The following is a 13,405-nucleotide window of genomic DNA, read 5'->3' as shown; positions in this document are numbered from 1 at the left end:
TTTTTGGTGGAAAGGTGTGGTGACCACTAAGAATTTCAAATGTCAAATGTTCAAATTACAGATAATTCGGTTAAAACTTGTAGGTAATATTCTCAAAATACCGAAAATCCGTTATATGGGGATACCGAAATCCGTTATACCGAGGTACCGTGATATGGGCTATACCAAAACATGGACCTACGTTCATAATTATTTCGAATATAAGTTTTTTGGTCACTAAGAACCCTAAATATCAAATTATAGCTAATTCGGTCAAGAAATGTGAATTTAAACGTCAAAATACCTGAAATCGGGCGGTAACGTTATATGGGGGCTATTCCAAAACATGGACCTATGTCCACTAGTTATATAAGTTTATTGACATTTAAGAACCCTAAATGTCAATTTATAGCTAAATCGGTCTGTAAATGTAACTAAAAACGTCAAAATGCCATAAATCGGGGGTACCGTTATATGGGGCCTATACCAAAACGTGGACCTATGTCCACAACTTTTGTTATATAAGTTTATATACACTTAAGAATCCTAAATGTCATATTATAACTTAATCGACCTGCAAATGTAGCTAAAAACGTCAAAATACCGTAAATCGGGGGGCACCGTTATATGGGGGCTTTACCAAAACGTGGACCTATGTCCACAAGTTTTGTTATATAACTTTATTGACATTTAAGAACCCTAAATGTCAAATTATAGCTACATCGGTCTGAAAATGTAGCTAAAAACGTCAAAATACCGTAAATCGGGGGTACCGTTATATGGGGGCTATACCAAAACGTGGACCGATATAGCCCAGCATCGAACTTGACCTGCCTGCAAACAAAAGACGCATTTTCCCAAAATTTCAGCGTTCTATCTCCATTTTTGTGGATGCTAGAGTGATTACCACAGACGGACGGACGGACGGACGGACGTGCACAGATCGACTCAGAATTTTACCCTGATCAAGAATATATATACTTTATAGGCTCGCAAATGAGTATTTCAATGCGTTACAAACGGAAAAACAAACTTAATATACCCTCCATACTATGGTGGAGGGTATAAAAATGTAAAGAACTTGAAAACATGCTAAGTCGACTTAGCATACTATTGTTTGGAGGCGTCGATATATCATTTAATATTATATATAACAATACTTCATATATCATGAAAATTAAAAGTGGTTTGTGCGGGACTTTTTCAATATTTTAATTGAATAAAAATTATTGTAGTCATTAGTAGGAAAAAGGATATTCTTTCGTGCAATAGGAAATAATTTATTTTTCGTAGTATTTTTCAAAACACAAAAAAAAAAAACAAAGTATTTTTATAATAAAATGGAATGAATGCTTTTTAGGTATTAATAGGGAAAAGTTCATTCATCTTCACTACAGGAAATCATTTTTGAGAAACAATTTCAAAAAGTCATAACCCTAATGAATATACATAGGTTCATATTTTGTTTATATTTTTTACACCATATGAAGATACCTCCCGATTTTACGTATTTTAAAGGTTGTATGCTAGAGTGACCCAAAAAACAATTTCTTGTTTGAATTTCCTACCCATATTTTTTTTATTTGATCCAAAAACCTCTTATATGAAATTTTATGGCGACAGGTTATGGTTAATCCGTGCCAACCTAGCCGTCATTGCTTCCACAGTAATTTGTATGGGGCTAAAAGTACATTTTCACTAAAATTCTCTAAATGCCCCAATTATGGTCCGATCGATGAAAAACAACTTTACCAGTTCGTTATTGTGACCAAAAAACTATTTCTACAAACAAATTTTGAAAATAGTGTGGAATCCGATGCAATTTTCAAAAATTTTTGTAGAAATCGTTTTTTAGCCACAATGATGAACTGGTAAAGTTTTTTCCTCGATCAGACCATAATTATGACATTTAGGGCTATTATAGGTGTTCTTTTACTATCTGATATATTTGAAATCGCAAAATAAACCAATTAGGTGGCATTAAAAATATAATTTTTACATTGAAAGTTAATGCCAAGAAGCTCCTCCTTGAAATGAAATCATTGCTTTTAACTTTTAGTTAACCGGAACGCTATAAATCTGTTCGGTAAATCCCAACTATAACAAAAGAAGACATATAATAATGGGGGTTAGGGAATTTTGGTGAAAATACACTTTTGGTCCCATAAAATGGAAAAAAATTGAGTGGTAGGAAGTCCAAACAAATTTTATTTTTATCTCACTATATTGTACATTCATCGTCCAAATAGGAACACTGTAACATGGAGTTTCGGATTTTGAATGGGTAGAAATGGTCGATGCCATTTTCCAACTAAACCCTATTAAATGAAAGTTATATTCTTCAGTTAGCATATTCAACTTCTCCTAGGAATAAGCCTTTTTCTAATGGAATTGCAAAGGAAGTTTGGTTTTTACCAAGACCTATAGAAGGTCGGCTATTCAGAGTTCTGTTAACAACTTTTGACAACAAACATTGTAGATTTTACATTATTGTGATTTGAGTTTCTTTGTATTTTAAGTCACAATAATGTTTTTGACAACAAACATAACAATCAGGTGGGCTTAGTGTCCGACTGTATAGACTGTGGTTTTTACCATATACCCTCGTTAGCATAAAAGCTGAGGGTATAAAAAGGAACCTGATATTCATGAAAATTTAATGATGTAGCAGAAGGGGCTAAACAATGTCAATTTTCCAAATTTTAGAATATTTGATACAAATGTATGATAAATATAGTTGTTGCACAAACATTTCCTGGACAGACAACGTCAATTTTTCAACCCCTTAGTAATGTTGGCGACATTTTCTGAGTATTTCATCCATGTAAAACTTCTCTACTAGTGGTATGTTAGGACACGCCGCATTTTTTGTTGTCACCGATTATTAATTTCTTTATGCGATTTGATAGTAACATATTGAAACTAAGGAAAGCAAAAAAATAGATCAAAATATTTGAAGGTGTGGGCGTGCTCCCAATTTTGGAAAATATGTAATTTTTGCAAATTTCTGGAGAAAGAAACAGCTATTTCTCAGCTATTGGGTAGGTGGGATTGTTGCCTTTAAATAACCGTAGCATTTACACGAAGTGAGCTATTTTATTTTTCCTCAGGTACTAAATTTTAGTGAAATTCCAAGTTTAGTGGACTAGAACTTTTAGGGAACAGCTTGGAACAAAGTTCCGTTTTCACAGAATTATGCCCGAGAGCTCATATATACTTTTATATCAGTCTCGTCCCGTCCGTTTAACACTTTTTAAATTTTTTTAAATTACATGGGTAAAAATGTGTGTTCTTTCCACACCATTTCCCATATAAATTATAGCTTTTTCACACAAATAAAAACCCAAGGAGTACTTTTTCAATTTTGGAAAACAATTTTGAAAAAAATTTTCCAAAAAATGTTTGTGGTTTGTTTATTGAGGTTTGAACTTTTTTAAATAGTTAGAACATATGATAAACTAAAAAACACTAATATTTTGATGCAAAATATGAAAATAAAACTCAAAATTTTAACTTTGACCTTGAATTCCTCTGCAACCGCTTGATGTGTCGGAAAGCTGAAAATGTTATCTGTCGAACAAAAAAGAATTATGAAAATATATCTATCCGTTCAAAATTTACAGCATTTTGACCAGGAAAAAAAACGATTCTGAACCACTGTGCGCCGTTCGTACTTGGCGATAAACTCTACACTGCAAAAAATGCTTCGTTGTATCAATTAATGGGTTTCATTGATTATTTTTCATTGATGCAATTAAATGCTACATTAATACAATGAAATGTTTTGTTAATGCTATGAAACCTTACGTTACCTAAAATTTAATGATTTTTGGTTTCATTGTATAAATGAAACGAATTTCATTCATGTAAGGAAACTTTTTATTTCTTCAAATTTAAGAAAAATGTGTGAGTATTGAAATCATGCTAAATAGTATGTGAAAAACTAGTACACAAACATCTTTTAAGAAAATGGCGGAAATTTTTCGCACTATACAGTGCTGCTCAAAACATTTGCAACTGGAATGACTAGTTCATATTTTATATAGTTCTGAGGTAGTTTGTGGATTTGAAATGCCAATATTTTTGTAGATTGGTTGTTTATTGAATCCTTTTTAAAGATTTAAAAATTTATTTGCAAAAATTTCACTTATTTTACAAAAAATATTCAAAACAAAGCTCAAACTCACTTTTGGTTCTGCTCAAAACATTTGCAACTGAGAAAATTTGATTCAAAATCTGAAGAAACTATTTTTGTTTTGATAATATATTGTGAATTAAACATTTTATTTATTATCTGGAGACATGGGAAAGGAAATAAATGAATATATCCTTTGGAATCCTGTGCTCTAAGGATAATTGTAAAATATCAAGGTTTTATTCGATATTTAATAGTCTAGAGTCCTGATTTGAGTCCCGGAACGTCCTATATGAATTTAGATTACTATAGCTGATTGGGTTCGACAGGAACTTAAGCATATTTTTAAAAAATTACTAGTTTTACGTGTTTATATATACTTTTAGATGCGGTATTATGCCAAAACATTCTGTTATACGACAATTCTGGCGTATACATGGTGAGATTTTGACATGCTACCTGTCCGGATAGTTGTTGGATCTGGTAAATATCTCGACCTCATGTATCCTGTACCATTTCTGTCCATCAAAATACCTCCAGGGCAATATAAACCACCTACTAGATTTTGGGTCAACTTTTTCGTGTAAGGGGACAAATTCTATTATATTTCGTTCTGGTGAACAATCAAATTTTTTCAAGTCATATAACTTAAATATTGATTTATATCGAGGAGAAGTACTAGGTTTTACTACTCCAAAAACATAACCACACATTTTTTTGCATAATTTCTATGAAAAATTCCACTTTTGTTGGAAATTACTGTTTTCCCAAAATTTGCCTATTTTGGTATACCGGCGTACCGGGTATGGCATGGTATGTATCGGAGGTGTTTGCATCGATTTATCGGTGTCAAGCCTTTTTTTAACATCTGTTGATGACCTCTAAGGGTTCTGCTTAATAATTCGTACAATTATTTAATCATCCCCTGCAGCAGATGTTGTTGTCCTTGCATCTCCTTCCCATCTTATGGCGATTTTAGTTCTTTTTACGCGGTATACAGCTCTGTTTAAGATATTGTGATGTTCCTATGTTTCTTTTTGGACCTTTTGGATTATGGATCCAACCATAATTTTCAAAAATTACCATTTTAGCAAAGCGTTGATAAAAATTTCTGGTCATAATTTAAGTTTTTCTTAAAAAATTAGACATGTCTTGTTTTCGGCATACTTGTCTATCAAAAGTCAACATATGTGCGATAAAATTTACTCCTCATGAAAGCTTGTTGTCCCCTTCTTCTGCTTAAAAACAATTTGATGCCAATCAATACAAAAACTCGTAAAAAATTAACTAATAGATATTCGTACCACGGAGTTGCAAATGTTTTGAGCAGGCTAAAACATGTGTTCCTCCGATATTTCACACATTTTTTAAACATAAGTGTTCATAACTGAATAATCCTTTTTAAATCTTGAAAATATGGTCAATAAATAATCAAATAACCAAAACAAACATATTTCAAAACTCGAAATGTCCCTATTAATACACTGAATGTGATATAGGCATCCGAGTTGCAAATGTTTTGAGCAGCACTGTATCTCGTAAACGAATAAACGGATCAGCATAAATAAATCCGTCATTCTTTTAAGTCATACCATTAAGGACGAGATTTGTACGTGTGTAATATTTCCACAATCGCATTCAAAAATACCATTGCTAGAAACACACCCTTTTAGTTTCTATGCTCCATACAAAATACAATTAATGATTCTCTTTCGACGCTTGCATTTCAGCCAATTTTTGCCCAATCGACTCGAAATTTTGTTCTTCCTGTACTTTAAAATGAGCCAATTAAAATAAATTTCGTTTTTTTTTTTTAATTTGCAAGAGATAATCATCATTCAAGACATTCTGCACATGCAAGGAATAAGAGGAAGAACTTAATACTTTCAGAAGCTAATTGTTCCTATTTGTTTCTATACAGTTCGTGATGAAAGGTATAAAAAGTTTAGTTCGGTCGAAATTAACGCCTAGAGATGGACAGTGGGTAAATACCCAATGGGTAAATACCCGGTAAATTGGGTAAATTGGGTAAATACCGGGTAAATACCCATTTGTGGGTATTTATTTTGGTATTTACTATATTGAATCGCTAATACAACATCTTAGACCCTATTTCTGGGTTTAGGCTATGAAATCGATTCAAAATGGATAGTTTTACAATACTTTAAACAAGTGGGTAAATACTTGGGTAAATACCCGAGTATTTACCCAATTTTTGGGTAAAAACTCATTAACTGCCAACCCACTTGACGTAGGCTGACAAAATTTGGCTCAAATCTTACTTATGTCAAGAGAATATCCAGCATTGAAAATGGGGTCTCTAGGTCCATGTTTTAATATGGCCTCCATATAGCCGTACCTCCCGATTTAAGGTATTTTTCATCTATTAGCCACATTTTACAACCAAATTGGCTGTAATTTGGCACAGTGAGTCCTCAAGGAGTAGAAAATATCCTTGCAAAAATTTGTCAATATAGGTCCACGTTTCCTAATAGCCCCCATATAAGGGTACCCCGATTTCAAGTATTTACCCAAATATTGGGTAAAAACTCTTTATCTGCCGAACCATTGGCGTAGGCTCATAAAATTTGGCTAGAAACTTTCTTATATCAATAGTATTAAAAGTATTGAAAATGGAGTCCCTGGGTCCACTTTTTGATATAGCCGTACCTCCCGATTTCCGAAACCCATATTGGGGCCACAAGAAAACGTGGGCCTACGTCGACAATTTTTGCAAGGATATTTTATACATATTGGGAACCCACTGTACCAAATTACAGTCAGTATGATTGTAAAATGTGGCTAATAGTTAAAAATACCTTAAATCGGGAGGTACGGCTATATGGGGCCTATATCAAAACATGGACCAAGGGACTCCATTTTCAATACCCTTATTACTATTGATATAAGAAAGTTTTGAGCCAAATTTTGTCAGCCAACGTCAACTGGTTCTACAGTTAATGAGTTTTTACCCAATTTTGGGTAAATACTCGAAAACGGGGTACCCTTATATGGGGGCTACAGGAAAACGTGGACCTATATTGACAAATTTTTACAAGGATATTTTCTGCTCCTTGAGGACTCACTGTGCCAAATTACAGCCAATTTGGTTGTAAAATGTGGCTAATAGATGAAAAATACCTTAAATCGGGAGGTACGGCTATATGAGGGCTATATTAAAACATGGACCTAGAGACCCCATGTTCAGTACCAAAAGTTCTTTTGACATAAGAAAGATTTATGCCACGTTTTGTCAGCCTACGTCAAGTGGTTCGGCAGTTAAAGAGTTTTTACCCAAAAATTGGGTAAATACTCGAAATCGGGGTACCCTTATATGGGGGTTATTAGAAAACGTGGACCTATGTTGACAAGTTTTTGCAAGGGTATTTTCTACATATTGAGAACTCACTATGCCAAATTTCAGCCACTATGATTGTACAATGAGGCAAATAGACAAAAAATACCTTAAATCGGGAGGTACGGTTATATGGGGGCTATATCAAAACATGGACCTAGAGACCCCATATTCAATGCTAGATATTCTCTTGACATAAGTAAGATTTAAGCTAAATTTCGTCAGCCTACGTCAAGTGGTTCGGCAGTTAAGGAGTTTTTACCCAAAATTTGGGTAAATACTCGAAATCGGGGTACCCATATATGGGGGCTAATAGAAAACGTGGACCTATATTGACAAATTTTTGCAAGGATATTTGCTGCTCCTTGAGGACTCACTGTGCCAAATTACAGCCAATTTGGTTGTAAAATGTGGCTAATAGATGAAAAATACCTTAAATCGGGAGGTACGGCTATATGGGGGCTATATCAAAACATGGACCCAGAGACCCCATGTTCAGTACCAGAAGTTCTGTTGACATAAGAAAGACGTAAGCCAAATTTTGTCAGCCTACGTCAAGTGGTTCGGCAGTTAATGAGTTTTTACCCAACACTTGGGTAAATACTCGGGTATTTACCCAAGTATTTACCCACTAGTCTATAGTATATTAAAACTATCCATTTGAAACGAATTTACAACCTAAACCCAGGAATAGGGTGTAAAATGTTGTATTTGCCATTCAATATAGTAAATACCCAAATAAATACCCACAAATGGGTATTTACCCGGTATTTACCCACCGTGTGGGTATTTACCGGGTAAATACCCGGTAAAAACCATCTCTATTAACGCCGCACAATGTCGCGAGTTCATATTAACTGTGGCCAAAAATAGAAGGAGTTGTCGTAGGTACATCAATTTTGGTACACGTACCTATTATTGACTTACAATCTTCAGGACAAAAAATTGGGTTGGTCGGTCCACGTTTTGATATAGCCCCCATAGAACCGTACCTCCCGATTTTCGGTATTTTGAATGTTTTAGACACAATGACCAACCGAAAGTATTCAAATTTTGTGGTTAGTCTTCGGCAGAGGTATCAAACATTCCAACAGAGAATTGTGGGCTTAGGTCCACGTTTTGATATAGCCCCCATACAACTGTACCTCCCGATTATCGGTATTTTGAAGATTTTAGCCTCATTATTACCCCGAAATTGCTGAAATTTGGTATTTAGTCTTCGTAGGGGGCATTATACCTTTACATTGAAATTTGTCTGCATAGGTCCACGCCTTCATATAGACCCCATAGGACGGTACCTCCCGATTTTCGGTATTTTGGAGGTTTTAGCCTGATTATCACACCGAAATTTCTGAAAATTGCTATTAAGTCTCCGTTGGGGGACTAATAACCTTCCACCAGAAATATGTTGGTATAGGTCCTCGTCTTCCTGTAGCCCCCATAGAACCGTGCCTCCTCATTTTCGGTATTTTGAGTGTTGTGGCCTCAATATCCAACCGATATGACTGAAATTTGCTGTTTAGTCTTCATATTGTTTGTGAGCATATTAAATATATCAAACTCTTGTCTTTATATATGAGAAATTTCCTTTAAAATTTTTTTTGACCGATTAGTGCTCAAAAAGCGGTCAACTTTTTTAAAAAAACGAATTTTGAGTTTCGCTGTTCACAATTTTTTTAAAAATAGTTATTTTTAAAATTCTCTCGTTTTAAAGCAAGATTATTAGGTACTTAATAAGCCCACAATTTAAAATTTGCTTCGGATAATTAATAAACTTAGTAATACATGTTTGGGTAAATGTAAACACCATATGATTAATATTTACATGCAAACAAAACTGTAGCCAAGTTTATTACATCCCAAGAGAACCTAGGAACCATTTTTGCAGCGACCGATACTTTTAAATTTTAAATATTAACGCATAATATAATTTATTAATTTTAGGAAAAATACACAAAAATACGTATTAACTAAAATTGTCATATAGCAAAAACTACTTTACGTATCAGTACCAACATTCAGATTCTTCTTAATTATTATGTTTTCTATCACTCCCCATCAATAAATTTGTTCAACGAAGTATTTAGTTTTTACCATTTTTGGCCACGGTCGTGACACTGTGCGCCGTACTATGGGTTTTTCCTAATATGATTGTTTTTAGAAATTGGTCAGGATACTATATTCTTCTTATTCTAGCATGACGTTATACATTTAGTACCATGTTGAATTATTGATTCCAGCTATATATTACCCAAAAAGAGCTGTTTGACTGGAGCGAGAAATATTTTTGAACGTCCGGCATCGGATGTTTACTTTGAGACCCCAAGATCGATTGAGTTGTATCCTTCATTTAGGTCCTACCGATGAGTCCATTAGCTCTAGATTTGCCGCGTATCAAACCTCTAAATACCTCCATGAAATAATACAATTTGTCTAAGGTTTCAAATATACTTTTACAATTATCGTAAAAATTTATTCAAAAACACATTCCATTTAAGCATCCCTATTACTCGATCGTGTAAAATACAGTATTCGTACGGCTGGCATTATAATAGTCAGACATTTGTACAGCGACTGGTTTGCGATTCATAACGTCATGTGTCTTATCAGCTGAAACGCTAATACAATGTTCATCGCCAGCTGCTAAATTATCAAAATATATGATTAGCGTTGACTCCGAGTTCTTTGATTCAATACGTTGTATTAGTTCATTCTCTAATAAGTTCCTACTAAATTCAGCATCAGTACGATAACCGGAAGGTAAACTTAATTTCATAATAACCATATTGGAAAATGTATCTCCATCATTCCGGTTTGGATCTGTGGTTGGAAAACTTGTCTCGTACATGAAACAAATGTCCACATTCAATTCTTGTGCGTTCACTTTATGGGCCATAGGTTTTATCTGAAAATGTGGCACAACTTTTACTTCGGCCATATAGTAGAGAGATGAGAGCTGTAACAGGGATTGACCACTGCCCGAAGCGTTGAAATTAATTGAACGTGTTGAGCGGGGTAACTGTAAATATATAACAATAATAATTATTAAATGTATTTTACCAATCCCATAACCTACCTTATGCGTTTGCAATAACAGATCATTATCAGAATTTATAGAAATTCCATCCTTTTTCACCTCCTTGCCCCTATCATCAAAGGCAGTGTAGCGCAATTCCATTTGGAAGTTATTGACAGGCGGATTAAATTCTGAATATTTCACAATTGCCTGCAAACCAACAACCGTATCATGCGTTGACTGAAAACCACCTCTACTATTACGTTGCTGCATAAGCCATTGGAAAATGGCGGAATGATCACCACCAGAAGACGCCTCCAGGAAAGCCAAAAGAGCATAAGCCGTTATTTCAACATCTTTTTCTTGATTTTTGTCGTTTGCAGACCACCAGCGTAGTTTATCCTTTTCGTTAGCCTTTGATTGTAATTTTTCGATAACTTTGGTGGAATTCTCGTGTTGAGCCACAGCAAAGGCTAAGGCCATAATTGATAGAGCATAGACATCATGATCTCTATCCAAATTATCATTCAAAAATTGCAGGCCTTTCTCAATGACAATTTTGTATTTTTTGGAATATTTCTGGAAGTAAAAACGGAGGTTAACAGAACGTATTTATGTTAGAGTAATTTCAAAGTGCCCGCTACTTCGTATGCGGAAATGATATAAAACCAAATAAATAATATTTAATATGGAAATGGCGAACACAAAAAATTTTGTTGTATTGATACTAATTTTAGTTAATATTTATTTTTATTTAAATACTATTCGTACCACTTTAGTTCGATTTTCAAAACAAAAAATCAGTCTATTTACACATCAACAGCGAGCAACATTTTTTGAGGCATTTTAATTAAGGGCTTTCTGTCCTCAGGAGGTAAAATACTTTTGTAAAAAATAAACCAGAGACCAATTTTAGTACCATTTCAGAATTTGTACGCATTTCAAAAAAAAAAAAAAAAAAAAAAAAAAAAAATATATATATATATATATATAAATATTATCGTTCACGCAAAGACCATTTGTACCAACCGCGATTCTCATTTTCCGCTCTATCAGCTCCCCACTTTACATATAATTATGTACATGTGTACGAATTTTCGAAACCTCCTCCTAAAATTTCAAAAGTTCTTGCTAACCCCTTTACACAATAAAAAATTACACCAAATTCTGTCCCATTTAGTACTTTTCATAGTACGCATTTCCAAAAGCATCTATATATTTTAACCCCACATACCAACATTGACTCTTAGAACAAATTTTAGAATTCCAGCTCTGTTCCTATACCCGTTACAACTTTTAGACCGCTTAGGTACTCTTCGCCAATTTATGGTACGTATTTCTTAAAACCAACGCTACACACTAATATACCAAATTGTACCAAACTTAGTACCATTACTCTTAGTACCCATAAGTACGATTTTCCAAAACTACCACAATCCTTCACTTTAACCACGCTTGCCGTTTAATTTTGCCACCATTTATAATTTAAAAGCAAGCGTTTTATTTGAGAGATTCCATCATGAGAAAGAATATATTTATTGAGGCTAAGCGACAAATTATTTCCCAGTTTTAAGTGCATTTCTAATAAAACACTGAAACTTATTTTTTTTAATTATATTTTATTTTTAACTTTTTAGTAAATACATTTTTTTGACCACTGAGAACAAAATTATAGTAAATTTAGGCCGAAAATTTAGATAAAAACTTTAAAATGCCAGAATTCGTGCAGTACCGTTATATAAAGGCTATACTGACGAACTGACAGCTAATTCGGGCAAAAATGAAGATAAAATCCTCAAAATGGGGCTGTAGGAAAAATTGGGCCCATATTCATGTATTGTCATATAAATCTGAAAAGTGTGCAAAGTTTCAGTTCGGCTGGTCAACTGCAACTGTGTTAAAAATGAGTTACCAGATTTTAACTGAACGGACTAAAGCTAGTTAAATAAAACACTGTAAAAAGAAATAAATATATAGAAAAATCGATGAAGGCTTCTCCTTAGTTGTGAAATAAAATACATTTTCTTCAAAGTTGAAATCATCAGTGGAAAATCGGCATCTGGAATTAAATGATTATATAATGTAATAAATAGGTACATCCATATTTCAAATATACATATGTATGTATATATGTATATGAAAAATGTATTGATGTAATTACAAATATTAAATGCGATTTCTTCCTTGTCCAATAAAATATTTCCATTCACCTTTTTTGGCACCTTTTTTGGTATTGGGCATTTAATTTACTAAAAAGCGCAATTTCTTTAAGGAAACGCAAAACACTGACTTATTCACTCACATTACCGTCTTTACTCAACGATTGTATTTAGACAATTGAAAAAAGAACAACATACATAGTTTTTTTTTTATTTTCCTCTTCGCTTGCTACGTTGGTTAACAACAACAAAGCAAGAAACACACGTGTTTGGCAAAGCTTCTGCGTCTCATATTACACCATACACACAGCTCTTTGTTATAAAACAGCATTACCAACCGAGTTGGATGTTATTTTGCATTTTGAGTTCTGAGTGAATAAACTACCTCCTTGCAAAAATGTTCAATATAGGTCCTCGTTTAGGTATAGCCCCCCATATAAATGTACCCTCAGATTTTCGGTATATTGACAGTTTTAGCGAAAATTTACAACTGATTTGGCTGTAATTTGATATTTTGAGTTCTGAGTGAACCAAATACCTCAATGCAAAAAATGGTCAATATCTACGTTTCTACGTTTAGGTATAGCCCCCATATAAACGTACCTCCCGATTTTCGAAATTTTTACGATTTTACCCACATTTTCCAATCGATTTGACTGTAATTTGGCATTTTAAATTCTGAGTGAACCAAATATCTTCATGCAAAAATGATCAATATCGGTCTACGTTTAGGTATAGCCCCCATATAAACGTACCTCCCG

The 13,405-nt window shown here is 33.8% G+C and overlaps 1 protein-coding gene across 1 annotated transcript; it reads right to left on the bottom strand.

The window, feature by feature from the left end:
* Positions 1-9,905: 9,905 nt before the first annotated feature.
* On the bottom strand, positions 9,906-11,064 carry LOC141388152 (thioester-containing protein 1 allele R1-like; the record flags this gene model as incomplete). Its single annotated transcript, XM_073958190.1, has 2 exons — positions 9,906-10,488; positions 10,546-11,064. Coding segments are annotated over 2 exons (1,032 nt in total), but the record flags the coding sequence as incomplete, so codon positions are not given.
* Positions 11,065-13,405: the final 2,341 nt, after the last annotated feature.

The sequence above is a fragment of the Musca autumnalis genome, unplaced genomic scaffold (genome assembly GCF_047663935.1).
Source record: "Musca autumnalis isolate F117 unplaced genomic scaffold, ASM4766393v1 scaffold_616, whole genome shotgun sequence".
In the NCBI taxonomy this organism is placed as follows: domain Eukaryota; kingdom Metazoa; phylum Arthropoda; class Insecta; order Diptera; family Muscidae; genus Musca; species Musca autumnalis.
This window is presented reverse-complemented; position numbering and strand designations above follow the sequence as displayed.